The sequence below is a fragment of the Perca fluviatilis genome, chromosome 1 (assembly GCF_010015445.1).
Source record: "Perca fluviatilis chromosome 1, GENO_Pfluv_1.0, whole genome shotgun sequence".
Taxonomy (NCBI): Eukaryota; Metazoa; Chordata; class Actinopteri; order Perciformes; family Percidae; genus Perca; species Perca fluviatilis.
The window spans coordinates 26,647,393-26,672,520 of NC_053112.1; the positions used below are offsets into that span (position 1 = coordinate 26,647,393).

Genomic DNA, 25,128 nt, shown 5'->3' on the forward strand with positions numbered 1-25,128 from the left:
TACAACTACAACTACACACAACATCCACAACAATACAACAATTTTGTATCTTAAAATGACCAAGTGGTAAAAGTGACAAGTGGGATTGTTTTTCCACTGGCATGTAAGTCCATCAAAACATCACAACCATGCATGATAATCAGCAGTATTTAACAATAATTAATTAAATAAATATACGTTAAACCTTAAAGATGTCACGACTGCTGGCCAATATTACAAAGTTAATCAGTTGGCCTCTGTTTCTGGTCACTGATCTCTTGCACAGAGACACAGAGAGGATATAATCTACTCTTATTACTGATTTACAACCACAGTACAGCTTTACTGTACTTATGTTAAAGATTTCAATTTACAGGGTGAAACCTGATCCTTGATCTGTATGAAGTTCATTGCCATGTAATGTGTATGACATGTGTCATGACATGTGTGTGTTCATCTTGAATGACCTGAGATAGGTAAGAAAGTGTCACTGTATGTGTGACTGACATATGTCGTTAGCTGTGTAATGCAGTAATGGTTCAGTGTGTGTGTGTGTGTGTGTATGTGCGTGCGTGTGTGTATGTGTGTGGTACAGCTTGTGGTCATGTACACAAGTGGATAGGGCTGCAGGCATCATATTTCACCCAGTGCCTGTGAGCAATGTGATACTGCAGTGTACCTGTGTTTGTGTGTGTGTGTGTTTGTGTGTGTGTGTGTGTGTGTGATAGCCCCAGGTCCTGTTCCAGAGCAACGATCACACACAGAGAGACAGCGGCAGAGAGGCAAACTGCGTCTAACAACTACCGAAGCATTCAGAGCTTCTTACAGGATGTAACATTTTAAGAATTTTCTGTGGTCTTGCTCAGCGTCAGCAGGGGAGAATGGAGATCAGAATAAAGTGATGCTCTGGATTTGGATCCAGGCTTTTTCAGCGACTGCTTTGCTGAATAATTGATCCCTCCGCTCGTGACTGGTTGAAAATGAGGAAGGCAGTGCTGATGGTTTGGATCTGCCTTTTGGTGCGAGGTCAGTTCTGCATGATGGATCATATGTGGTTTGATCTTTATATCTGACTGATATTTTAAAGCCAACTCTGACTTGTTTTCTGCTCTTGTCTCTGCAATTCCCTGACATTTAGCCTTTTTTAACCTTTGCTGCTGTAACGACCCTCTGCTCTCCACTTTCCCCCTCAGTGTCCCATGGTGCTCAGGGTCATTATGCCCGAAAACTTCTGGCTGACCTGATGGAGGACTACTCCAATGCTTTGAGGCCAGTGGACGAAACAGACAAAGCCCTCAATGTCTCCCTGCAGATCACCCTGTCACAGATCAAAGATATGGTTAGTAGAGAGGAAACTCATACATTTCATTACTCAGCATAGATTTAGAGGTATTAATATGCATATACGACCATTTACTTGCGAAGAAGATAAAAAAAAAAAGGTCCGAATAAATGCAGCAGAGGCCAAGAATTTCCATGTACCTCCAAAAACATTGGGTCCCACACTTGAGTCCCTTTATGCAACTCTATCGCCTGTTTTGTTAGATCCTCCCTGACTGGTTAACTTCCAGTTTGTAACTCAAGCTTTCAGTTACATATCTGCAGTCTCCGTTCCCGAGGTGAGATACCTGGGTGATGTCACTTGAGTCAGACTTTGACAAATATCCTCTAGCGCCACAGGCTGTGTAGTCCTCCCAGTGACTAATGAATTAACATGTACATCGGTGGAGTGCCCCTTTAATGTGCTCATGGTTAAGAGCTACATAGTCTATATCCTTTGCGTTCCGCCGGATGCATGTATTTTCCGTTTTCTTCCGCTTTCTTTGTGGTGGATTTATGAAGACTATTGTTGACTGCTCCTCAGATCTCTACATGGTAAATTGAGACAGCTAGCTAGACTATCTGTCCAATCTGAGTTTTCTCTTGCACAACTATTTTGCAGCGGCTCTGTGCAGAGTTTAGCACCGCCCATGACAATTCTGATTGGTTTAAAGAAATGCCATTAAACCAGAGCACATTTTCCTCCCATCCCTGAATGCTATGTGGAGTAGCCAGAACTTCCTTCAGCGCGCTTTGGAGGAGGGTCTGGCAAAGCGAGATTAAGATACAGAACAAATGTTTGGCTCTCACACTGTACAAAGTGCTGCCTTCAGTCTTCTGTTCCTGTAGAGACCACTAGAGGCCAGCATTGAATAGCATTGTACTGGAGTAAAAGGAATGGGCTAGTGGCCAGGTTAGCTTAGTTGGTAGAGCAGGCGCACACATAGAGAGGTTTACTCCTCGACGCAGTGGCCACAGGTTTGACTCTGACCTGCAGCCCTTTGCTGCATGTCATTCCCCCCCTCTCTCTCCCCTTTCATGTCTTCATCTGTCATGTGGAAATAAAGGCCTAAAATACCCCAAAAAATTATCTTTAAAAGAATGGACTGCATCCAGTCTGAATGTGAATCTGTCAGTCTGTCAGAATTAGTTATTGGAACTTGATGTTACCTATCTCTCTTTTTCAATGTCTTTGTGTGTGTGTAGGATGAGAGGAACCAGGTGTTAACCACATACCTGTGGATCAGGCTGGTCTGGCATGACGCCTACCTGAAGTGGAACAAGGAGGACTATGATGACCTTGAGATGATCAACATCCCCAGCGATCTAGTTTGGAAGCCGGACATTGTCCTCTACAACAAGTCAGTAACAAGAGACAGCTCGCAGTGCACCTATAATGCAGCAGTGTGTGTATCTGACTGATGTGTCGTTTCCTCTTTATGTCTGTGTAGGGCAGATGAGGACTCTTCAGGTGAATCCAGCACTAATGTGAAGCTGCGGTATAACGGAGAGATAGTCTGGGACTCTCCAGCCATCACAAAGAGCACGTGCGTGGTGGACGTCTCCTACTTCCCCTTCGACTGGCAGCAATGCAAACTCACCTTTGGCTCCTGGACCTACAATGGCAACCAGGTGTGTTTAAGAAGGGGAGTGACAGGGGTGAATGAGAAAGGGATCACACCTTCTATCTAGTTTGAATCAGTTAATATTCTGAGTTTAAGACTGTCTATTATTTAGAAGGCTGTAAATGCTTAAGTCTAATGAATCGATCGTGACTGCTCCTGAGAGGAACACCCCCCTAAAAGTGATATTCTGCCCACACTCATGACCTTCAAATGTAGCTTCTAAAATATTGGTATGGTATGTTTGCTTATTAAAAGGTGATGATATGTTAATGTTGTGTTCACAATTTGTTTATGCTGCCCCCAAGTGACCAAGAAATCAGTTATTGCAGGTTTAAATCACTTTCAAACTTTGAGGTTTCAAGGAGGGCAAAGCGTGACACTGAAGCAGTAAAGGGTTCATTCACCCAAATGACAAAACATCTTTTGTCTAACTTTTTTTTTAATATAATTTGGGTGAACCAACATTTTAAGTAGCAAAAGCTAACAGCTGCATGTTTTTCCCTTCACCTTTTCACATTTTTTGTTGTTTATTTTCAGGCTGGAAGCAATTCCAGGTGCACCTCCCAATGCCAATACACTTTTGTTTGCAGAGTATAAACATGAAGAACACCATGTTAGTGACCGTTTCCCCTGCAGGGATTAGACAAGCTAAAACCTAAGTGTTGCTCCTCCAAAAGGCCTCAGGCAGTACTGTACAGTCCACACAGACTGTGGACACTTTGTTCAAATGCTAACACGCTGCTGGCAAAATGGTTAAGGATGGAAGCTTGGGGTGCGTCGCTTAGGCCTAATTGAACGGAGGAACTATGGTATTCTTCTGTAGCCTGAGTAACTTTAACCGTTGTTCATGTGAAATCTCAAAGACAGCCTGAGGCTTTGTTTATAGACTATTTGTGGGTGTCTGTTTGCTGTTTGACCTATCAATTCCTGTCGATAAAGTATAATAGGGTAAATCCTGTATAGTGCACACTTGTAGCTGTTATGTATCTTTTTAAGTGCACGACCCCCCCGGTGAAAAAAAAAAGAAAGTGGGCTCTCCCAAAGGCCATGGTATAGTTTGAACACTGTATCTGTTTATCTATCTATCTCTTAGCCCTGGTAATCAGTACGGGTTGCAATATTTTTAACTACGGTGGTGAAAGCATGACCCACACTACTCTGATTGGTGAACCCTGGTAGGTGGTTTTTACCCTAACCTTAACCAATCTCACTCCTTATGCCCAAACCTAACCAACCGAAACAATCACAGGGAGAGTAGGGCGGGTCATGACTTTGCCATCCTCGGGGGAAAAAAGACATACAGGTAATGTCCCACCATCTTGCTTACTGCCTGTTATTGGCCTTAGTTCATGAATAAAAAATGAATAACGTCTGGTTTTTAAACTATATGTGGGGAATTCTGGTTGTTAGTTTCTGCATCCACATGACATTAGCATATTTGCACGTGTTAATACCCACAATGTGTGTACTCCACACAGGTGGACATCAGTTTGGGGATGGACAGTGGGGACCTGTCCGACTTTGTGGAGAACGTGGAGTGGGAGTGTCACGGCATGCCGGCAGTTAGAAACGTCATGATGTACGGCTGCTGCTCCGACCCTTACACTGAAATCACCTATACCCTGCTCCTGAAGCGCCGCTCCTCTTTCTACATCTTCAACTTGCTCTTGCCCTGCTTCCTCATCTCGTTCCTGGCCCCGCTGGGCTTCTACTTGCCGGCCGACTCAGGGGAGAAGGTTTCCCTCGGTGTCACAGTGCTGCTGGCGCTCACTGTGTTCCAGTTGTTGGTGGCTGAGAGCATGCCTCCTGCAGAGAGCATGCCCTATATAGGTTGGAATTATTCTCTCTGCATTTAGTTTTGCCTCATTATTGAACTATTTAAACTATATAATAATACAATGGATGAAACATTATGGTTTATAAAGATATTGTAAAGATACAATATTTATGATAAGTCCACATTATGAGACTAAGTCTAGATTTTGGACTTAGTGTCTCATATGTTTGACTCAATTTTGACTAAGCAAGGCAAACGTTTGACTTATCATGTCCATAATGTTGACTTACCATGAGTATATTTATTATGGGTTACTTTTCATCCATTTTCCTGGCACAAATGGGCGTCCATATACAACTCAAAAATGCAACTTGTAGACTAAATTGGCTGTTAAATAGGTTAATATGTCTATGTTTAAAGATGTATCTAGGACACCAGATTTACATGGCATGCCTTTCCAGATCATTGCTGATGAAATGAATGTTCAGTCTCGTAGTCTACACATTAGGGCTGCTGTGTATGCGTTGTCTTTCTTCTTCATAAATCTGTCCTGTCCTTTGTCCTCTCCTCTAGGTAAGTATTACATAGCCACAATGACTATGATCACGGCCTCCACCTCTCTCACCATCTTCATCATGAACATTCATTTCTGTGGTGCTGAGGCCAAGCCGGTCCCTCACTGGGCTAAGGTGCTCATCATAGACTACATGTCCAAAATCTTCTTCGTCTATGAGGTGGGGGAGAACTGCACCACGGCGGAGAGTGAGAGGACCCCGCTGTACCCCGAGAAACCTGTGAACGATCAGTGCAGCTACAACGATGACCATTTCCATGACTACCATCATGACAGCGACCCGTACAAGTACAGCAACGGCCACGGTGTGCATCATCACAAAGGCCAGGCGAACGGCAACGCCAACAATAGCCGTCCCCATTACAACCACGCTTCCAGACTGGAGAAGGGCGAGGGAAAGCGAGACCTCAGACAGCACTACCACCACATCAGGAGGGCTGAACTGGACTACCAGACCCCCCACCATCCACAAAACCTCAAGCACCTGAACGGAGGGCTGAAGGATCAGGTCCTCTATCCCACGGAGAAACTTCAAGTCCCAGCCTGCCCCGGCTGCTGCCCCTGCCTCCAACATAAACAGGTGCATAACCACAGCATCTCCATTTACTCACTTTACCCATTTATCTGATTACTCCTCTTCTTCTGAAGTGCTTGCTTTAGTTTCTTCTATCTGTCTCTTCCTCAGGTGGTGAAGAACATCCAGTACATCGCCAACTGCTTCCGCGAGCAGAAAGCTAATTGTGTCAAGGCAGCAGAGTGGAAGAAGGTTGCAAAGGTGATGGATAGGTTTTTCATGTGGATCTTCTTTGTCATGGTGTTCCTCATGAGTATCCTCATCATCGCCAAGGCATCCTGACGGCCTCCTTCCTCATCATCTTTTTACCACCATGATAACATTCATCCTCCGTCACTGATGGACCTCATGATTCACCTAATTTTTACTTTAATGCAACTATTTTATAAGTGTGTCAGTATTGTACTGTACTGTATTGTATTGTGTGTGTGTGTGTGTGTGTGTGTGTGTGTGTGAGAGTCTGTGTGTGAGTGTGTGTGTGTGTATATGTGTGTGTGTGTGTGTGTGTGTGTGTGTGTGTGTGTGTGTGTGTGTGTGGGCGGTTGTGTAGGTTCATTGTTGTTTTGTGCTTTGACATAAAGAGGACAAGGTCACTGCACACAAATTATCTGTTTAACCACACACGCACACAAACACAGAAATTCATCAAAGCCTCCCGGTTTGTTAACGTCAGGTGTGCATGCATGTGTGACAGAGCAGTAGAGCGGTAAGACAATCTAGGCCTCGCTTGAACATGCATGGCCTCTCCATTATGGATTAACTTACAGCCTGACATCCAGCTATAGGCATTACATTACTTACAATACGTTTTAGGCAACCAGATGAGGCTATTTTCCAGAGTCCGTTACAATAAGAGCACCAGCAGATTAACCTTAAATACTTATGAAACAACCTTTTGGTGTTTTTCTTGTCTAAGTGTTAAGAAATTGGTTTACATAAATTGTTAAATACTTCTATGTCAAACTTGAAGAGAAAGCGTGAATGTTTACCTTTCTAATTAACTTTTTAATGTGATGTTTGGACCTTAAAGGCTACCCCCAGAGCGTGAACGGTGGATGTGCTGTACCTTTTGTCTAACTTAGGCTTTGCTTATTGGTCCAGTAAAAAATAAAACCTTTGATAACTTGTTATTAAATATGGTTTTACTCCCTGTCACAGCAGTTTGCGTTATGGTACAAATCTAATTTGCTATACATGATGTATGTACACACTTTACAAAACTGTCCATTTCTGTTTCTTTTGCATACAAAATCTCTTTTCATTGCTTCATACATTTTCTGTGAAATCATTGGTTTTGCATACACAGGAATTAATTTCCCTCAATCTGTTTAGAAAGATGAACTAATAACCACTATCAGTAGTGTGAATGTACACTATTAGCAGGAATCCATTAGCAACTTCATGGGCAGAGAGGTTAGAGTTGTGGTAGAATTTTTAGCTTACACACTCATGCGCTAAATTGAGACTAGTAGTACCCTAAGGCATATTCAAGTCAAAGGTTAAAGCCCAACATGTTCAATTTGGAAACACTTGTAGACCAGGGGTCCTTTCCAGAAAGCCGGTTTAGTGAAAACTCTGAGGGCTAGATTTACTAACACTAGCGCAGTTTGCGCTGCGTCCGTTTATGCGAGTTCGGTAATAGCGCACGCTATGCTTCCACAGTTTGCGTAGTATTTATCAACCCTGACACCCATCAGGCAATCAGCGTCTTTCTCCACCCACTATACCGTAAATTGCGCTGTAGCAAAGCGGTACTGGTGCTATGATATGGCTGAGTGCAGACTGCGATATTCCCACTGCTGATGCTATGACTGTTTGAAAAGATCCTGATGCCAATATTTGTAATGTAGCGAGGAGTTTACGCTGAGTGGGAGATTCAATTTCATCTTTGATTTCTTCCAGTAACTCTAATATTGCATTTGCTTGATCTGTAACGCTAAATTATGTTGTGTTCACTGACAAAGTGTGATTCTTCTGTTAAAAATATTTTCAGCCTCGCCTATGTCTTCGTCTTGCTCAAATTGCTGTTGCCATTTCACCAGCGGCATAAAGGTCTACGAGGAAACTCGATTGCGGCTGGTTTAAAGAGGCGGAGAATTTCCCCCGCAGAATAGAGGCGCGCTCTTACTGACAGTCTTTGTAAATACCACGGAATATATAATTAGGTGAACTTTGCGCTTATCCTCCAACCTTTTTGGGTGGAACTCCCACTTTCCCCACGACCCTCCCACCAACGCATATTGAAAGCGCAACTTGGCTCTTCTCGCTCATGTGGCAGACAATCTGCGATTTTACCCAAGTGCGCCCTGTTTGTAAATAGCCCGCATCGGTTACGTCCGTCTTTGCGACCAATTAGCGCCTGGAAACAGGCGCAAACGGCTTGATAAATCTAGCCCTGAGTTTGTTAACCCTGAGATGAGGGAAACAATGAGTTTTCCGTTTCAGAAAAAGAGGTTAATCAAACCTGAGAGAGAGGGGTAACTCCAGCCCGTTTCAGAAAGAGAGGTAACGTAACCTCAGAGTCAGTAACTATGGTAACTGAGCCTGTGAACCTAACGTGGTCAGGAGCAGGTTTTCTTCAAGAAACCTCAAGTTTCTCTCAGTCTCCTCCCTCTGACACAGCGCGCATTCATTTCCTCATTCATTCATTCAGTCTGTATCAGGTGCATTTTAACTCAGTTTGTTATCTGCATGAATAAATAACAGTGTTGGTTTATTAACCATGTTAGGCAGACTTACTATAAAATATTTTTGTTCCGAAAATGGCATTTCCTTGTGTCGACGTTCACGTTGATGAAGAAGCTGTGTTACTCCGCAGGGAGTTAAACATATGTCGGAAGATGATACTGAGGCCTAGCCTGACAAGCCAGACCCACATCAAGATGTTGGGTCTGGGAACTCACCACTGACAGGGCTCAATCCGAGGGGCAGGATAAACGGTTGTCTTTCAAATTCCCTCTGCATGTAATAGGATAGCGCTACAACCAGGCAGAGCAACGAAGAAGGTAGCGAAGCTAGTTAATAGATTAAACTTTTGCCGTATCCGGTCGGCAAAACTCCGAAACACATCTTCCTTTTTTAAGAATGATTTCTGTGCCGTTCTTTGTTCTTTTCTCAAAGAAAAGCTTAACTCCAAGTCTTCCAGAAGACCGCTGTTCCCAGCAGCAGCAGAGAGGTGAGAGAGGTGCGCTGTTTGCACACTGCGCACAGAATTGGAGAGACGCTGTGCTTGCATGAACTCGGAGAGAAACTGCAACAAAAGTATCGATCTCATCACGACAGTATCAATCCGATACCAATACTCATCTTGGTATCGATACTATCGATATTTAGATCGATACGCCCAGCCCTAGTTCCTAGACCCCCCTGGCTGCAAAATTGAATTTGCTGTTGCTAGGGTGCGTCTAGATTTCTAGGCTAATTGAGGCCCCGACTATAGATGCATTTTCATTTCCAGATAACCTATAAGCGGTATCGTTTTTCTTCCTAGTCTGTCAGTTATGTAGCCTACATAACCTTATCGGTCCTCATATCACTAACGTCACCCATCGTGGACATGCTCTACATCCCAGCACATTATTTGTGTCGCATTGTTTTTTTTTGCAAACGGCAGTTTTCTTTACAACATTGTTGATGCGGATTGGTAAAGCCACTTTATAGGCTACAGAGCCGTCAGAAAAGTGTGCCTCGCTCTGAAACGTGTTTTAAACGTTTACGTAGAGTTCCCTGGACACAAACTAGTGAGAGACAAATAAAAAGAAATAAATTATTGTAAATCCAATACTGCATTTTAACCCAAACCTAACCATAACCAGTCCCTCGGTGCCTTCCAGGCAGCGCTGCCTGGAAGGCACCGTTGGGGGCAAAAAACACCGATAAACGAAACGGACCCCTGGCCCCCTGGCCATATGTCAACTCTGGGTCTTTAGAGTTGAGGGAGACTGAGCAGCTGTATGATAAGAAAGGATTGGGCCTGTGTGTCTCTGTCTCTGAAGGTCCCTGGAATTAGATAACATCCAGACACACACACACTGTTGAATAAATCCACACACGTAAGGATATAGGCTTTACTGCGGTATGGTCCGGCTGACATTGTTTTCAGTCTGTGCTGAGGTGTTTGGATTCATGGATTCATATTTGTTTACAGCGTAATGTCTTTGTTTGCATTGAAGGTTCAGCTACACCTCCAGCATGAGCTCAGTACTCATTGGAAAAAGTTGAGATGGCACTACACAACACTAGATTGTGGTTCAACCGTACTGCTTAATCCTAAATCTCCTCGATTTAGATTTAATTAAATGCTTCTGTGTAAATCATCAACATCTTCTGAACTTCTTCATGTATCCAGAGTTGAGCTGCTCCTGAGTTTCTTCATAACAACAACAGGCAGATATATATTTTCAGGAAAACTGAAATGTATATAATCATTGCAATCAATGATTAAGAGGACACGCACGCATGCATGCACGCACGCACGCACACACACACACACACACAGACACACACACACACACACACACACACACACACACACACACACACACACACACACACACACACACACACACACACACACACACACACACACACACACACACACACAAAGCTCTAAACACTTTTCAGCAGTACAACAGGCAGATGAGTGAACCTGGTTTAGTTTCTTTCAATGCCCCCCCACCCCTTGAATGCAGATGTGCTATAAGCATAGATGATTCAGTTGCTGACTTACTGAGTGAGTGAATGAACTCCATGCATAACAAAGTAAACATGTAAGTACATTTACACACAGTACATTTATTTTTTTAATAGACAGCTTAATGATACCAAGAGACATAAACTACAGAGAATCTGTGAAGTGTTATCAGACCCTTTTAGGCTTTAAGATGTAGTAGTTTCAGTAGATTAAATTAATAAAGTCACAAAAAAAGAGAATAATACAGTAATAGTAACACAATCATCCATTTAAAATCCACTCTTAATTATTAATGGTATTGCTCTTGTGTCTGTGGCACAAAGAATTGACACCAGACTGGTTGACGTCTCATGGAAACAATCAATAACTTGTCTGATAGATAGCATCACACAGACTGACCTCTGCCTTTGTCTAGTGGAGTGCATAAACAACTATTGTATGGATTGCCATGGAATTTTGTACACACTTCCATGTCCCCCTAAAGAAGAAGTGTAATAACTTTGGTGATCCTTGGACTTTTCCTCTAGCGCCACCATTAGGTCAAAATTTCCAGTACTTTGGTTTGTGCCCTGCCAAACTAATGCCATTCCCATTAGCCTTAGCTGTACTTCGTGTTTAGTGCTAATTGTTAGCATGCTAACTCGCTGAACTAAGATGGTGAACGTTATACCTGCTTAGTGCTTGTCAGCGTGTTAGCATGTTGACAATAGCATTTTTCTCAAAACACTGCTGTGCCAAAGTACAGCTTCACAGAGCTGCTAGCATGACTGTAGACTTTCTGTCTTGTTGTATGATCAGAGCCAGTTTGTCTGGTCTGTGTGACACTGCCAGAAGAGTGCCTAGTTTATTGGTCCCTCGTGGTTCCTAAACAACAACTAATCACTTTTAAGATAAAGTGACACAACAATCAAATGACTAGTCTTGTTGGACTTTGATCCAACTGCTCCTCATGTACAGTACCTCAGCCTGCTTTCCAGAGCTTTGCCTCTGCTGGAAGCTGGATGGCCTCTTGCTTCAGTGTGTATACTCAGAGATAAGATCTGCTGATGTACAGAGACAGACTATTGTCTCACATGTTCTTCAGACTGATTAGAAACACGGTGGTAGTGATGGTTAGAGTTCAGAGGGGTTTTACGTGTCATAGGGCCAGACACACCCACAATGTTGGGATCTATATAGCGATGCGCTGTTCTCTTTTGTCCTCACTTTATGGAGGAGAGTGCCCAGAAAAAGAATGTCATCCATTAGCAAGCAACTGTCTTCTATTGGCTGCGCAGGTCAGTTGGGATTTGTGTTTTGAATGTAATCTATTCTTTCTTTCTGTCTTTCTCTTATTTGAACATAACCTTGCTCTTTTTTTGTCTCTTCAGGCAGGAAGATGTCTTTCTCCTCCTCTGAGATCAGAATGGTTTTGCTGGGGAAGACTGGCAGCGGAAAAAGCTCCACCGGCAACTCCATCTTGGGCCGTAAGGTCTTTGACTCAAAGGTTAGCAGCTCCTCTGTCACCCAGCGTTGTCGCAGGGTCGCTGGAGAATTCCGTGGGCGACATCTGACACTCCTGGACACTCCGGGGCTTCTGGACAGTCAACAGACACCACAGGAGGTGCAGAAGGAGTTGAGGAGGAGTGTTAGCCTCCTGTACCCTGGGCCCCATGTGTTCCTCCTTGTTATTCAGATTGGGAGGTGCACTCGGGAGGAGAAGGAAGCGGTGCGGCAGATCAAACAAGCAATGGGTTCCCATGCTTTGAGTTTCTCTGTGGTGGTTTTTACCCATGGAGACCTTCTTGAAGAAGGGACATCCGTGAAGGATTGTCTGATAGATGAGTGCAAGGATCTGGTCGAGCTGGTGGCCGGATGTGGGGGCAGGTACTGTGTCTTCAACAACCAGAGTTCCAAGAACAAGAACCAGGTGTCCGAGCTGCTTGCCTTAGTGGACAGCATGATGCAGGAAAATGGAGCAGTGTTCTATGGCAGCAAGATGCTTGAGAAAGCAGAGGAGGATCTGGCTCAGGAGCTGCAAGAGGAATGGAGGCTGCTGAATGAGAAGGAGCAGCTTTTAAAAAAGAAGCAGGAGGCAGCCATAAAAGAGTTGTATGAAAAAAAGCTACAGATGGTTCAGGATAAAAGCCAGATGGATATCGAGGAGCTGAAGAAAATTTTTTTTCAGGGGGGAGGGAAAAAGATGCTGGGGAGCGAGAAGAGAAAGGAAAGCGCTTTTAGAGAAAAGAGGAGGAGGGAAGAAGGAAAAAAAAAAAAAAAAAAGGAAGAGAGAAAAGATCCTAAAGGATAGAGTGGAAAAAAAAGAGAGAGAGGAAAAAATCCGAAAAGTACAGAAATAGAGCAGGCGCCATCAGGCAGAGGGAGGAAATGAAGAGAGACACTTTGCAGAAAGAGCTGGATAAACTCAGCCAGAGCTTGGAGGAGCAGAGCAGGAAGGAGGAGGACAGGAAAAAGCAAATAGAGGACCTGCTCAGACGCAAGACGGAGGAGAACCAGAGAGAAAGGGACATTCAGATGGAGAATCAGAGAGTGGAGAAAAGGAGAGTCCTGGCCCTCCAGCAGGAGCTAAAACTCATCAGAATTAAAGTTGATAAACAAAAAGCGAGTGAAGAAAACCTCAAGAGACAGCTGGAGGAAAGCCTGCAGAGGGAGAGAGAAACGTGTGACACAGAAACGTCTGCCTTGAAAAGGCAGTGCGATGAGAAGTGTTCTGAGCCTTGCAACGAGACAATCAAGAAGACATCTGCAGAAAAACACAGCACAGTGGAGACTGTGTCCGGATATGTGCAAGAAATGGGACTGGTGGGGCTGAACGTAGCTTTAGAGAGTGTTGCAGCTCCCTGCTGTATACAGTAACAACATGAAGATTTCTAAAATGGATTAAATATTGTACAGGACAAATACATTAATTTTCATGCATATGTGTATGAGCATACTACTACTAACTACCTATTATTCAGGAATGTAAAAGATACAATATGTTGTGACTTTTGAATTATTATTATTATTATTATTATTATTATTATTACTAGATTCAACCATTAACTCCCAGTTAGGAAAAGAAAGGAAATAAATATGAAAGCAATTTAATTTCAACAAAATGGATTTAATTCCAGTGTGTCCTAAATCAGAAAATGCATAAAAAATAATACAAACTCTCAAAAATGATGGAGATAATCTGATTATAAACTCCCTGTCCTCCTATTTGCTTTGGACTGTCTGTCTCTGTCACCATCATCTAAATCTGTATTCAAACAAAACCCTGTTGCCATTAATAAAGATCAAATATTGCTTGAGTGCTATTTTAGTGTCCTCACCCATGCTCAAATTCAGCTGTGCCATCTGGTTGTGTTCCTGGCCGAAAAGTCTGCTTTTATCCACAGCAGCGTGTCTTTGAGTGTGTGTTGATGTGTGCATGTGAGTGAGTGAGTGAGTGAGTGAGTGAGTGAGTAAGAGAGTGAGTGAGTGAGTGAAAGCTGTGGGAAGAGGGATTATTAAATTTAGAGTGCACTGTCATGGCGGTATGTTATCTAAACAATACTGCCTAAAGGTAGCAGGTAGATGAGAGGCAAAGCTATACTATTACAATATACTGCCTTGGGTAAAACAAAACTTTAGTTTGACATTTTGGGGAACACACTTATTTGCTTTCTTGCTGAGAGTTGGATTAACTCTCTAACTAATCTTCTCGATTAAGACTGTCTAGATGTCTGTACTGTAAATATGAAGCTACCACAGCTAGCAGCTGGTTAGCGTAGCAGGGGGAAACAGATAGCCATGATGACAAGACAGGAAGAGGAAGTTACCTTGGCTTAACCACAACATGTCGTTCACTCACTTTTTGTACGGATCAAACAGACACGACATAATGTGTGTTTTTGCTGATTAGAGGTGCTGATAGGCTAACAGATCCAGGCTAGCTTCTCCCATTTCCAGTCTTTACGCTAAGATAAAATAAGATTAGATAAGCTAAGCTAACCAGCAGTTTACTGTGTTTTCTTATTCCAGTTTTTTACGATCGCTATGACACTTTTTTCAATACTTTTAACAACTTTCCTAAACTCTTAACACAATTAGCACAACATCCGTCTGTGTAGGCTATACATTTAACAAATGTCTTGTTGCTTTGACACAAAATGCATACAGTTAACACAAATTTAAAATGCTTAAATTTCTTTTACACACAAGCTCCACCAAGACCAAAACAATGGATTTTTATTGCCAAATTCACAAATGCTTTCACACTGTAAGTCAGAACAGATAATATAATGTTCTAAACCTAACTTATAGGCTAAAGTCAAAATGAACAGCTGTTCATATTATAAATTGAAACTCAAATATATCCCCTGGATTTTATACATGCATTTATTGAGAAACAGCTGATTGAAGTTATGCAAATAGATCAATCACAGCTGATTCCCTTCTAGGAAACACACTCAGGTGTTGAAGTTCTTTCAATCGCATGATCCTATGGTACATACAGTAAAGGAGGACCTATTTGAACAATATACTGTAGATGAACACAGAAAATAAGAAAAATGCCTTCATGAGGGAGAGGAAGAGGAGTACCAGGACAATTCTGTCTCTGTGTCCTTTTTTCTCATAAACCGTACATTTATAAAGCTACTCTGAGATGGGTCATTAATTTTTTGTATTTAATCTCTGCAGCAAAAGAAACAAAATGGTGGCCGGGTTGACTCAGTGGTAGAGCAGGCGCACATATACTTGGAGTTTTATGCCTCGATGCAGAGGTCCAGGGTTCAAATCTCACTTGTGACAATTTCCTGCATGTCGTCCCCCCCCCTCTCTCTCTCCCCTTTCTCACCTAGCTGTCCTGTCAAATAAAGGTGGAAAAGCCCCAAAAATGATCTTAAAAAAAAATATGCATGCATGTACTAAACCCAACAAAACAAAAATTTAGAGAGGCTTCAAGAGAAACTGCAGTGCAAAACACAATCTATGATCAATACAATCACCATTGTCTGTTATATAAGGGCAGACCTGACACGTAAAATAATGCAGTTTCTGTAATTCCATGGGATGTTAGAGTTTTGTATGATATTGTTCTATGATTTACTAAATGTTCCTGTTGGGAGAGAACATGTGTTAGTGTTTTGGAAGAATTATTTGATTTTGAGACATGTTTGCATTGTTTTGATAGACATAGTACATTTGTTAGTGTATTATTGTATTTTGAAAATTAGTGTTGGAGTTTAGTTTACAATGTGTGATTTTGAGCATGAAATTAACATTTTATTATATTTACAGTTTTTTATAATCACTTTGCTACTAATTTCAGAACCTTGACGTCATTTTTGAAAACTCTAGACACAAAACTCAAAACGGTCATCACTTGTAACACAGGCTGTCCAATGTTCAAAACATTGCATTGTGCATTCATATCTTTAAAGAAATCTTGCACTTGCGCAATCATTGGTTCAAAAAACATATTTATGGTGAAATACCATTGAAACGTTACTTTAGATCACCCACACACAAGTTACCCATAGTTTCACTGTGTCATCGTTCATACAATCATTAAATATTGTAGTTCAAAATAGGCAATACATGTTTCATTATGGTACTAGATGTAAATACATCCCTGTAAAAGTACTCCAGTAGTAAAGAGAATACTAAAGACAGTGGAATCATTGAACAAAATTTGAAATGTATTGATGAAAAACAATACAGTACGATCACAAAATAGGTTTATTTGAATCAAAGCAAAAGTAAATAGCTATGAAATAAAAAAGAAAAGACAGTACTGTAAAACATCAAATGCAGTGTTCCTCAACTTGCTTGTACTTTACAAGATTACTATATTCTACATCTTCATCAACTCTGTCTTGGGGATTTGGCCACAGGTTCTCATTTATATCGCATGTCGATGTTTTCATTATCCAAACATCTTAGAAAAAACCTTCGGGCATGGCGAACAATGTGATACGAGTATATATATACATACATATATATATATATATATATATATATATATATATATATAGTCGTATATATACAGTACTTTATATATAAAGTATATATACTGTAACGTATATATCTCAATCATCAGTAACGAGTTGGCAGAACTGGACAAGCAATTCCAAGGGCCTGCATCCATACAGTGCAGTACTGTCAATACTGTAAATAGTCTTAAAGGTGGTACATGGGACCATAGAAACAGTGTCTGATAAACAGTAGTACATTACAGTAGTAGTACATGGGACCATAGAAACAGTGTCTGATAAACAGTAGTACATTACAGTAAAGAATGATGATGAAATATTACATCCACAGATAATGTAGTCTAATAGGTTCATGCGCCACGCTAATCGTGACAATGAATCTTGTTATCTTGAAACTTTCATGATCTAAACATGAGGATTGTTGTACAACTATGCATTAAGAGTAATGCAACAGTTACTTATCATTTAGAGTAGTTGTATCGATTGATAGTTAGATGATTGTAATGAAATGCATAGACAATCATCACATGGTTGGTGTTGCCCTGGCCTCCAGCACCACTGTTAGAAATTTAGGAGTTATCTTTGATCAGGATATATCCTTTAATGCCAATCTAAAACAAACCTCAAGAACAGCCTTTTTTCATCTTCGTAACATTGCCAAAATTAGGAATATCCTGTCTCAAAACGACGCTGAAAAACTAGTCCATGCATTTGTTACTTCCAGGCTGGACTATTGTAATTCCTTACTGTCAGGTTGCTCAAATAAGTCTCTTAAGACTCTCCAGCTGATCCAGAATGCTGCAGCGCGTGTTCTCACAAGAACTAAGAAAAGAGATCATATTTCTCCTGTATTAGCTTCTCTGCATTGGCTTCCTGTTGAATCCAGGATTGAGTTTAAAGTCCTTCTCTTGACCTACAAAGCTCTAAATGGTCTAGCACCATCATATCTAGAAGAGCTCCTAATACCCTATTGTCCCACTAGAACACTGCGCTCCCCAGAATGCAGAGTTACTGGTGGTACCTAGAGTGTCTAAAAGTAGAATGGGAGCTAGAGCCTTCAGTTATCAGGCTCCTCTCCTATGGAACCAGCGCTCGATCTGGGTTCGGGGGCAGAAACTGTCACCTCATTCAAGAATGAACTTAAAACTCTCCTATTTGATAAAGCTTATAGTTAGGGGTGAGGAGTTGCAGTGTTCACCTAACTGGCCCAACTGCTTCTCTTCATAATTGTTAGATTAATAATACATAACAAAGTAGGGGAGGCAGGCCAGCCAAGCCAGATCCGGCGGGGGGAGAGTTCTAAGCCCCGAAAAGCTACCTCTCCTTATGACCTGTCTCTCTTAGTTACCTGTTATAGTTACGCTGTTATAGTCCTAGACTGCCGGGGGACTTCCTTCCTTTGACACACTGAGCTGCTCTCTCCTCTCCCTTTCTATTACTGTTTCTATTACTGTTACTATTACTATTACTATTTGTGTGCAGCCCGTCCCAGAAATGCTTGTTACTAATCCTAGCTTCTGGGGAGTTTACTCCCCGGAGTCCTTATGCTTTTTTTTCCCCCAGCGTATTTCCTTGGAGAACGTTGGCACCAAGACCCTGGTTGCAGCTGTCGCCGTGGTCCTGCTGCACTCCCTGCTGAGCTCAGCGATGCCCTGCAATGTCATGCTGCGTCCTGCTGAACCCTGCAGCTTCCCGCTACATCCAGTCACTGTTCCATTATTAATGTGACTACTATCGCCACTGTTCATCACACCCCAACCCGCTCGTCAGACACAACGCCTACCAAGAGCCTGGGTCTGTCCGAGGTTTCTTCCCAAGAGGGAGTTTTTCCTCGCCACTGTCGCACTGCTTGCTCTTGAGGGAATTACTGGAATTGTTGGAATTGTTGGGGCTTTGTAAATTATAGAGTGTGGTCTAGACCTACTCTATCTGTAAAGTGTCTCGAGATAACTTATGTTATGATTTGATACTATAAATAAAATTGAATTGAATTGAATTGAATTGAATTGAATTGAATTGAAATGTAATGTGTGTATTGCTTTTTGAAATAGTAGTACTTTGATGTTAAGTTGTGTCATATTGAACAGGTGATCTTTGTTAAATGAACATATGAACGTGGTTCAAAACGTAAGTTTCAAGACACATCTTTATAAGATATTTTAAAGAGCTCCCCTGCCTCTAAAATGGAGTAACCTACCTCAATTCCCCTTTGTTGTATCATCCTTCTGGTTTTTATTTTAGTTTTACTTATCTTCTTTAAAAATGTGTGCATGCCGGTCTTTCATAAGTATCTATCTCTGCTAAAACCACTATATTATTATTATTTTATTATTATTAGTATATATTTTTTTATATTCTTTTTTATTTTATTTCATTTGTTTATTTATTTTATTTTATTTTATTTATTTATTTTTTGTTTTGTGCGTGTCAGTTCTCTTGTTTTCTGGACTAATTGCTTTATAATGTGGGATTTATACATTTTATGAAGATGTGCTAACTCTCCTTTTATTATTTTTACTTATTTATATATATATATAGTTTTTTGTTAATGCTGTAGGGGGAGGGGTGGGAAGATTATATTGTATTGTAACTGTTAAAAACCCAATAAAGAAAGTATTGAAAAAAAAATGAACATATGAGCTTTGGTTTATGTGTATTGTATCCAAGCAATTGAAACAAGTGTTAGAGTTATGAAAAATGTGCATTTGATCATTGGTTGTGAGTTGTGTGTCTAGAGTTTTGAAAAATGACATCAAGGTTCTGAAATTAGTGCCAAAGTGATTGTAAAAACCTGTATTATTAATTATATTATTATTATTATTATTAATAATAATTATATATAATTAACAACAATTAAATTATTTTGACAATTGTGTGTTGTAGGTGTGTTGGTGCGTTAAGAGTTTAAGAAAGTTGTTAAAAGTATTGAAAAAATTGTCATAGCGATCGTGAAAAACTGTAGTGTTTTGTATGATATTGTTCTATGATTTACTAAATGTTCCTGTTGGGAGAGAACATGTGTTAGTGTTTTGTATGATATTGTTCTATGATTTACTAAATGTTCATGTTGGGAGAGAACATGTGTTAGTGTTTTGGAAGAATTATTTGATTTTGAGATATGTTTGCATTGTTTTGGTGGACATAGTGTATTGTATTAGTGTATTATTTTGAAAATTTGTGTTGGAGTTTAGTTTAAATTTTTGAGCATGAAATTAACTGTTTTGCCAATTGTGTGTTGTAGGTGTGTTGGTGCGTTAATAGTTTAGGAAAGTTGTTAAAAGTATTGAAAAAATTCTCATAGCGATTGGAAAAAACTGTAACTCTGTCTGTCTGTTGTTTGGTGTTGCAGACAGCTGCCGGTGTGCCAGTTTAGCTGGTGATCATGTTAACTGGTGATATTTGCACAAAATCAGTGAATATTCAACAAGGCCCTGCCTTCTTTTAAGAGCGTTCTGCTCTGCTTCCACCCCTGAGTGCCAGAGGTTCACATTTTCACCAAGTGTTTGCAAGTGAGACAAAATAATGGATATCGCTGAAAACATCACCGGTTTATGTGTAATACATGTCCGTTTAAGCATTGTCCACACAAATACAACACATACTGTATGAACGAAAAAAAAAAAAATGAAATAACGCTAGAGATCTAGCTGGGATTCGAACCTTGGATGTCATGGACAAAAGAAATTAAAGAAGTTAGCTAGATTATCTATACCACTACACTACACACTGCTGTAAAGATTTTGTGGTTTCTATCTATATATTGGACTATTTATTGGACTTTTAGTCTAAGTTAACACAGGTTAACATATGAGAGAAATATACGCCCAGGTTAACTGGTGATATCAAAATTTAACATGGGCAAATGCAAGCCTGGAAACAGTAAAGTAGGTTCATCTTTGCCTCACATACCAAAACCTAACTGATGTACAACAAACTGGCATGACCCCACTTAACACTTTGTTCCGTTTTGGGGGTAAAAATGAAACACGTCAGTCATGCGCAAACAAGATCATTTATCATTGTTATTGTGGGCCATCTCATACGAAGAGATGTGTAGGCCTATCTCAGCATAAACAGTCTCTTTCAGCCTGTGCCACAAGTCAACTGATTATAGTTGTGTTTACTTTCGTTAGATTAGGAATCCGAAACAGCAACATCTGAATGTTATCTAATATACCATAATGACCATGTTGTGTCATCAAAGTAGGCCAACAAATTATGTGTGGAATAAATATAAGTCAAACTGAGAAAATAAGCTTCATATGTTCTTCACTTTAAATCACTAGACTTTTGCTGCAACTCACGTCATAACATAGATAAAGATAACACTAAGTCGCCCGAGAGAAAACGAGGATCAGCACCTTGCAATGACCATATGGTCATAACAATAGTGTTTAGGCTACCATAAGACAAAAATCGCGATTCTGGGTCGACACAGACATAACCTAATATGGGTCTAATGAAAGTAAACACAACTATAATCAGTTGACTTGTGGCACAGGCTGAAAGAGACTGTTTATGCTGAGATAGGCCTACACATCTCTTTGTATGAGATGGCCCACAATAACAATGATAAATGATCACGTTTGCGCATGACTGACGTGTTACATTTTTACCCCCAAAACGGAACAAAGTGTTAAGTGGGGTCATGCCAGTTTGTTGTACATCAGTTAGGTTTTGGTATGTGAGACAAAGATGAACCTACTTTACTGTTTCCAGGCTTGCATTTGCCCATGTTAAATTGTGATATCACCAGTTAACCTGGGCGTTTCTCTCATATGTTAACCTGTATTAACTTAGACTAAAAGTCCAATAAATAGTCCAATATATAGATAGAAACCACTAAATCTTATCATTCTTTGGTGTGTAGTGTGGTGGTATAGACAATGTAGATGTTAGTCTATTAACTTCTTTTGTCCATGACATCCAAGGTTCGAATCCCAGCTAGATCTCTAGTGCGTTGTTTCATTTTTTTTTTTTCCCGTTCATACAGTATGTGTTGTATTTGTGTGGACAATGCTTAAACGGACATGTATTACACACAAACCGGTGATGTTTTCAGCAATATCTATTATTTTGTCTCACTTGCAAACCTTGGTGAAAATGTGAACCTCTGGCACTCAGGGGTGGAGGCAGAGCAGAACGCTCTTAAAAGTAGGCAGGGCCTTGTTGAATATTCACTTATGTTATGCAAATGATCACCAGCTAAACTAGTAAACTAAAACAGTGAAGATGTGGACAGGACAGCTAAACAATGAGCTTAAACTTGCTAAAAGCTCTTTAAAGTTGAGGGGGGCTGCAGATTTGGTTGATTATTCTCTGAATCATCATTATACAGTACATACATTGCATAATAAATTACCCCAAAATGCATTTGAATATGCAACTCTTTGAATATTTAACTCTTTTGAATATATTCAAACATATTGTAATGAACCAAACTGCATTAGGGACAGATATTTCCACTGAGCAGGAGTGCTACATTTAACCTTTATTTATTCAGGGAAGTTCACTGAGAGGCAGCCTCTCTTTTGCAGGAACGCCCTGATCACATTCACACAGTTGCACACATTCACACGTGGAAGACATTCAAAGAGAAGTATTTCAATCAGGAGAGACTTCGTTGCAAATATGCAAAGGTTTATTTGTACATATGCATAATATGAAATGTACACAGTCTTTGGAGATGAGACTCCATCGTTATAAAAATCATTTTAAAGGGGTAGAGAAGCCAAGGCATATCCCCCCGATGGAGTCTAGACTGGTGGTGGTGGTGAAGGAGCCCGAAGACTGGACCTAAGGAGCAGCTGACCGGAGCGGTCTGCTGGAGGAGGACCCAGGGTGCCGTGGGTGACGATGGCTGGAGGTGGAAGGGGAGGAGGAGGAGGAGGAGGAGGAAGAGGGTTGCACGCTTTGCCTGAATGACAACTGACAGCAGCAGAGAACAGAATTAAAGCAGGGATGTCATGATGTGATTGGCTCGTGAAATTCATGGCCAATTCTGCTTTGTCTAACTGAAAAGTGAACGCCTCGAAACAGCTGATCAGTTTTAGGAAGAGAGAGAGGTGCATGAAGTTTAGAAGTCTTCCTGAAAGAATTTACGCTGAGCTTCATTTCTTTGAATCTGGAGAAAATCGTCATGTCTGTCCTGTCCGAAAGCCTCAGTCTTCACAAGACAGTCAGGGAGCACTATCTGTCTCTTGCCAGTGGTACAGAGTGCCAGGTGACGTACGTTTGGATTGATGAAGCAGGAGAAAAGCTACAATGTAAAACCAGGACTCTGAAAAAAGAACCAACAGGACTCAGAGGTAGACTGCAAGAATGGACACTGACCGCCACGTATGGTCTTTGTAGTTATTTTTTAAAGGGCTTTAGTTAACATTGTTGATGTCTTTCACAATCCATGGATATTTTGCCTGATGTGTTGCTGTTTCAGATATTGCAGAATGGGATACGGTCTGGTTAGATTGTGGGACTTTAATCGAAGTCACTTTGGTCCCGGTGAAAATGTTTCGAGATCCTTTCATTCTTGACCCCAATAAACTGGTGCTGTGTGAAGTGGTTGACAGCAACTGTGTGCCCAAAGGTAACATAGAACTCAACAATGTCAGCTACATGTACAATATATACAGTTGTCCCTAAGAAGCCCATAGTTTTAGATGTACTGCGCCTACTGATTTTTTGTTTTACTTTTTCCACACAGGAAATAATCAGCGTTCAAAATGTGCTAAAGTCATGGAGGCAGTAAGAGAATTTCAGCCCTGGTTCGGGATGGAACAGGAGTACACACTGTTTGGTTTGGATGGACGTCCCTTTGGTTGGCCTCCTTTGGTTGGATTCCCAGCAATAGGTGTGATTAAAAATAGATTTTTGAATATTGGATTGAACTACAAAAACATACTGTATATTGAAAGTATTACAAAGACATGTGCAATTAATTTTTATAGCTTGAAATGTAGTATGTAACAGTTGCAGTAACAGTTGAAATTCTTATAGTGATTTTAATTGTAACTGTTTTCTCACCAAATGTTTTCTGTGTGGTTTTATTCTTAGCGAATTGTGCTGTGGGCATTGACAGAGTGTATGGGAGAGACATTTGTATATGTCACTATAAAGCCTGTCTGTATGCTGGTGTAAGGATCTGTGGCACAAATGCAGAAGCATTAGCCTCCCAGGTATGAACAGCTTGTCTGACTGTTTTTGAACTATTTGATCACCACATTTGCTAATAGAATAGTAAAATTATAGCTCGTACATGTGAGTTGAGATGAGGTTTAACTCTTTTCCTGAGGGAAATGATTAATTAGTAATTAGTATTTTATTTATATATATATATATATATATATATATATATATATATATATATGTGTATGTATATGTGTATGTATGTGTATATATATGTATGTGTGTGTGTGTGTGTGTGTATATATGTATGTAGTCAGTTTCGTATGACAGTAAAACATTACTTCATTGAATGAATGTTTGTCTAGCGGTAAAGATACACGTACCATATAAGTGCAAGGTCCCTGGTTTGATTTTCCCTATCTCTGTCTCCCCCCATATTTCCTGTAAATCTACATGGTATCTGCCAAATAAATACATTACTTCAAGGTCACATACAATATTTTACACATGACACTTATAAATGTAATTTGTGTTTTTGTCTCATTAGTGGGAGTTCCAGGTCGGCCCATGTGAAGGGATTGAAATGGGGGATGATCTGTGGATGGCCCGCTACATTTTGCACCGTGTCTGTGAAGACTTTGGAGTTGTTGCCTCCTTGGATCCTAAACCCATCGAGGTCGACGTTGGTACAGCAGGCTGTCACACCAACTTCAGCACCAAGGAGATGAGGAGCCCAGGGGGACTTCAGTAAGCTTAGACCACTGAGTGACACACACCCAATAACCAAAATACACTTATCCTGTGCTTCCAGTGGACAGCAAATAGGCATTTAAAATGCAAAGATAAAATATGTTCATTGTGAATTTGCAGGTACATTAAAGATGCAATCAGAAGGCTGAGCAAGCGTCACTCTCAGCACCTCCGTGTTTACGATGCACACGATGGCGCCGATAACATGAGTCGCCTCACCAGTGAACTCACCACCTCCAGTTACAATAAATTCTCTACAGCAATAGCCTCTCGTGCTGTTAGTGTTCGCATCCCTGGCCATGTCAGTCGGATGGGCTGCGGGTACTTTGAGGACAGACGTCCTGCTGCCAACTGTGACCCTTACACTGTGACGAGAGCTTTGGTTGAAACCTGTCTGCTGGAAACTCCTGGGAAAGATGATGATGTGCAATAATGTATTGCCAACTCATGTGCCTTTGTGAAATTTTAAATTAATCTGACTCATGTGCGAGTCCAAATGCAGAAGATTTGTGTTGTATGAATGATGTGAAACATAAAAAATAAGGTAAATTATAAATTAAGCTGACATCAGGCCTGCTTTGTCCTGCAGAAACATGCTAGGTCTAGTCAAGTTTATTTGTACACTTTTTCACCAGGAAACCTGAAAATGAAATTTTAAAGCAAACACAGTGCCTTAATGGAAACAGACTGGCTCAAAGAATACATGGACTTACTAGGAATGGAGTAATTCATGGAAAAACAGCAATTA

General features: G+C 40.8%; 3 protein-coding genes across 3 annotated transcripts; all 3 read left to right on the forward strand.

Annotated features, from left to right (window-relative positions):
• Nucleotides 1–757: 757 nt before the first annotated feature.
• chrna9a (cholinergic receptor, nicotinic, alpha 9a) lies at nucleotides 758–6,237 on the forward strand. The gene is made up of 7 exons (XM_039794659.1): nucleotides 758–1,005; nucleotides 1,173–1,318; nucleotides 2,506–2,660; nucleotides 2,751–2,931; nucleotides 4,403–4,754; nucleotides 5,275–5,855; nucleotides 5,961–6,237. Exons 1-7 carry the CDS (start codon nucleotides 960–962, stop codon nucleotides 6,129–6,131), a joined length of 1,632 nt encoding a protein of 543 aa, XP_039650593.1. The 5' UTR covers nucleotides 758–959; the 3' UTR covers nucleotides 6,132–6,237.
• Nucleotides 6,238–11,762: 5,525 nt separating this feature from the next.
• On the forward strand, nucleotides 11,763–13,398 carry LOC120557939 (GTPase IMAP family member 9-like). Its single transcript, XM_039798704.1, has 3 exons — nucleotides 11,763–11,819; nucleotides 11,913–12,726; nucleotides 12,897–13,398. Exons 1-3 carry the CDS (start codon nucleotides 11,777–11,779, stop codon nucleotides 13,396–13,398), a joined length of 1,359 nt encoding a protein of 452 aa, XP_039654638.1. The 5' UTR covers nucleotides 11,763–11,776.
• A 9,201-nt stretch (nucleotides 13,399–22,599) lies between these two features.
• Nucleotides 22,600–24,826, forward strand: LOC120562057 (glutamine synthetase-like). Its single transcript, XM_039805502.1, has 6 exons — nucleotides 22,600–22,813; nucleotides 22,942–23,111; nucleotides 23,220–23,355; nucleotides 23,559–23,680; nucleotides 24,178–24,377; nucleotides 24,501–24,826. The coding sequence occupies exons 1-6, from the start codon at nucleotides 22,645–22,647 to the stop codon at nucleotides 24,811–24,813; spliced, it is 1,110 nt and encodes a 369-aa protein (XP_039661436.1). The 5' UTR covers nucleotides 22,600–22,644; the 3' UTR covers nucleotides 24,814–24,826.
• The last annotated feature ends 302 nt before the right edge of the window (nucleotides 24,827–25,128 follow it).

Excerpts from the sequence above, each read along its gene's own strand:
- chrna9a (XM_039794659.1), top strand. The coding sequence starts at position 960 with ATGAGGAAGGCAGTGCTGATGGTTTGGATCTGCCTTTTGGTGCGAG. Across the intron at positions 1,006-1,172 it reads GATCTGCCTTTTGGTGCGAG|TGTCCCATGGTGCTCAGGGT; the intron begins GTCAGTTCTGCA and ends TTTCCCCCTCAG. Across the intron at positions 4,755-5,274 it reads AGAGAGCATGCCCTATATAG|GTAAGTATTACATAGCCACA; the intron begins GTTGGAATTATT and ends CCTCTCCTCTAG.
- LOC120562057 (XM_039805502.1), top strand. The coding sequence starts at position 22,645 with ATGTCTGTCCTGTCCGAAAGCCTCAGTCTTCACAAGACAGTCAGGGAG. Across the intron at positions 23,681-24,177 it reads CAGAAGCATTAGCCTCCCAG|TGGGAGTTCCAGGTCGGCCC; the intron begins GTATGAACAGCT and ends TTGTCTCATTAG. Across the intron at positions 24,378-24,500 it reads AGGAGCCCAGGGGGACTTCA|GTACATTAAAGATGCAATCA; the intron begins GTAAGCTTAGAC and ends GTGAATTTGCAG.
- LOC120557939 (XM_039798704.1), top strand. The coding sequence starts at position 11,777 with ATGTCATCCATTAGCAAGCAACTGTCTTCTATTGGCTGCGCAG. Across the intron at positions 11,820-11,912 it reads GTCTTCTATTGGCTGCGCAG|GCAGGAAGATGTCTTTCTCC; the intron begins GTCAGTTGGGAT and ends TTGTCTCTTCAG. Across the intron at positions 12,727-12,896 it reads CAGGGGGGAGGGAAAAAGAT|GCAGAGGGAGGAAATGAAGA; the intron begins GCTGGGGAGCGA and ends AGGCGCCATCAG.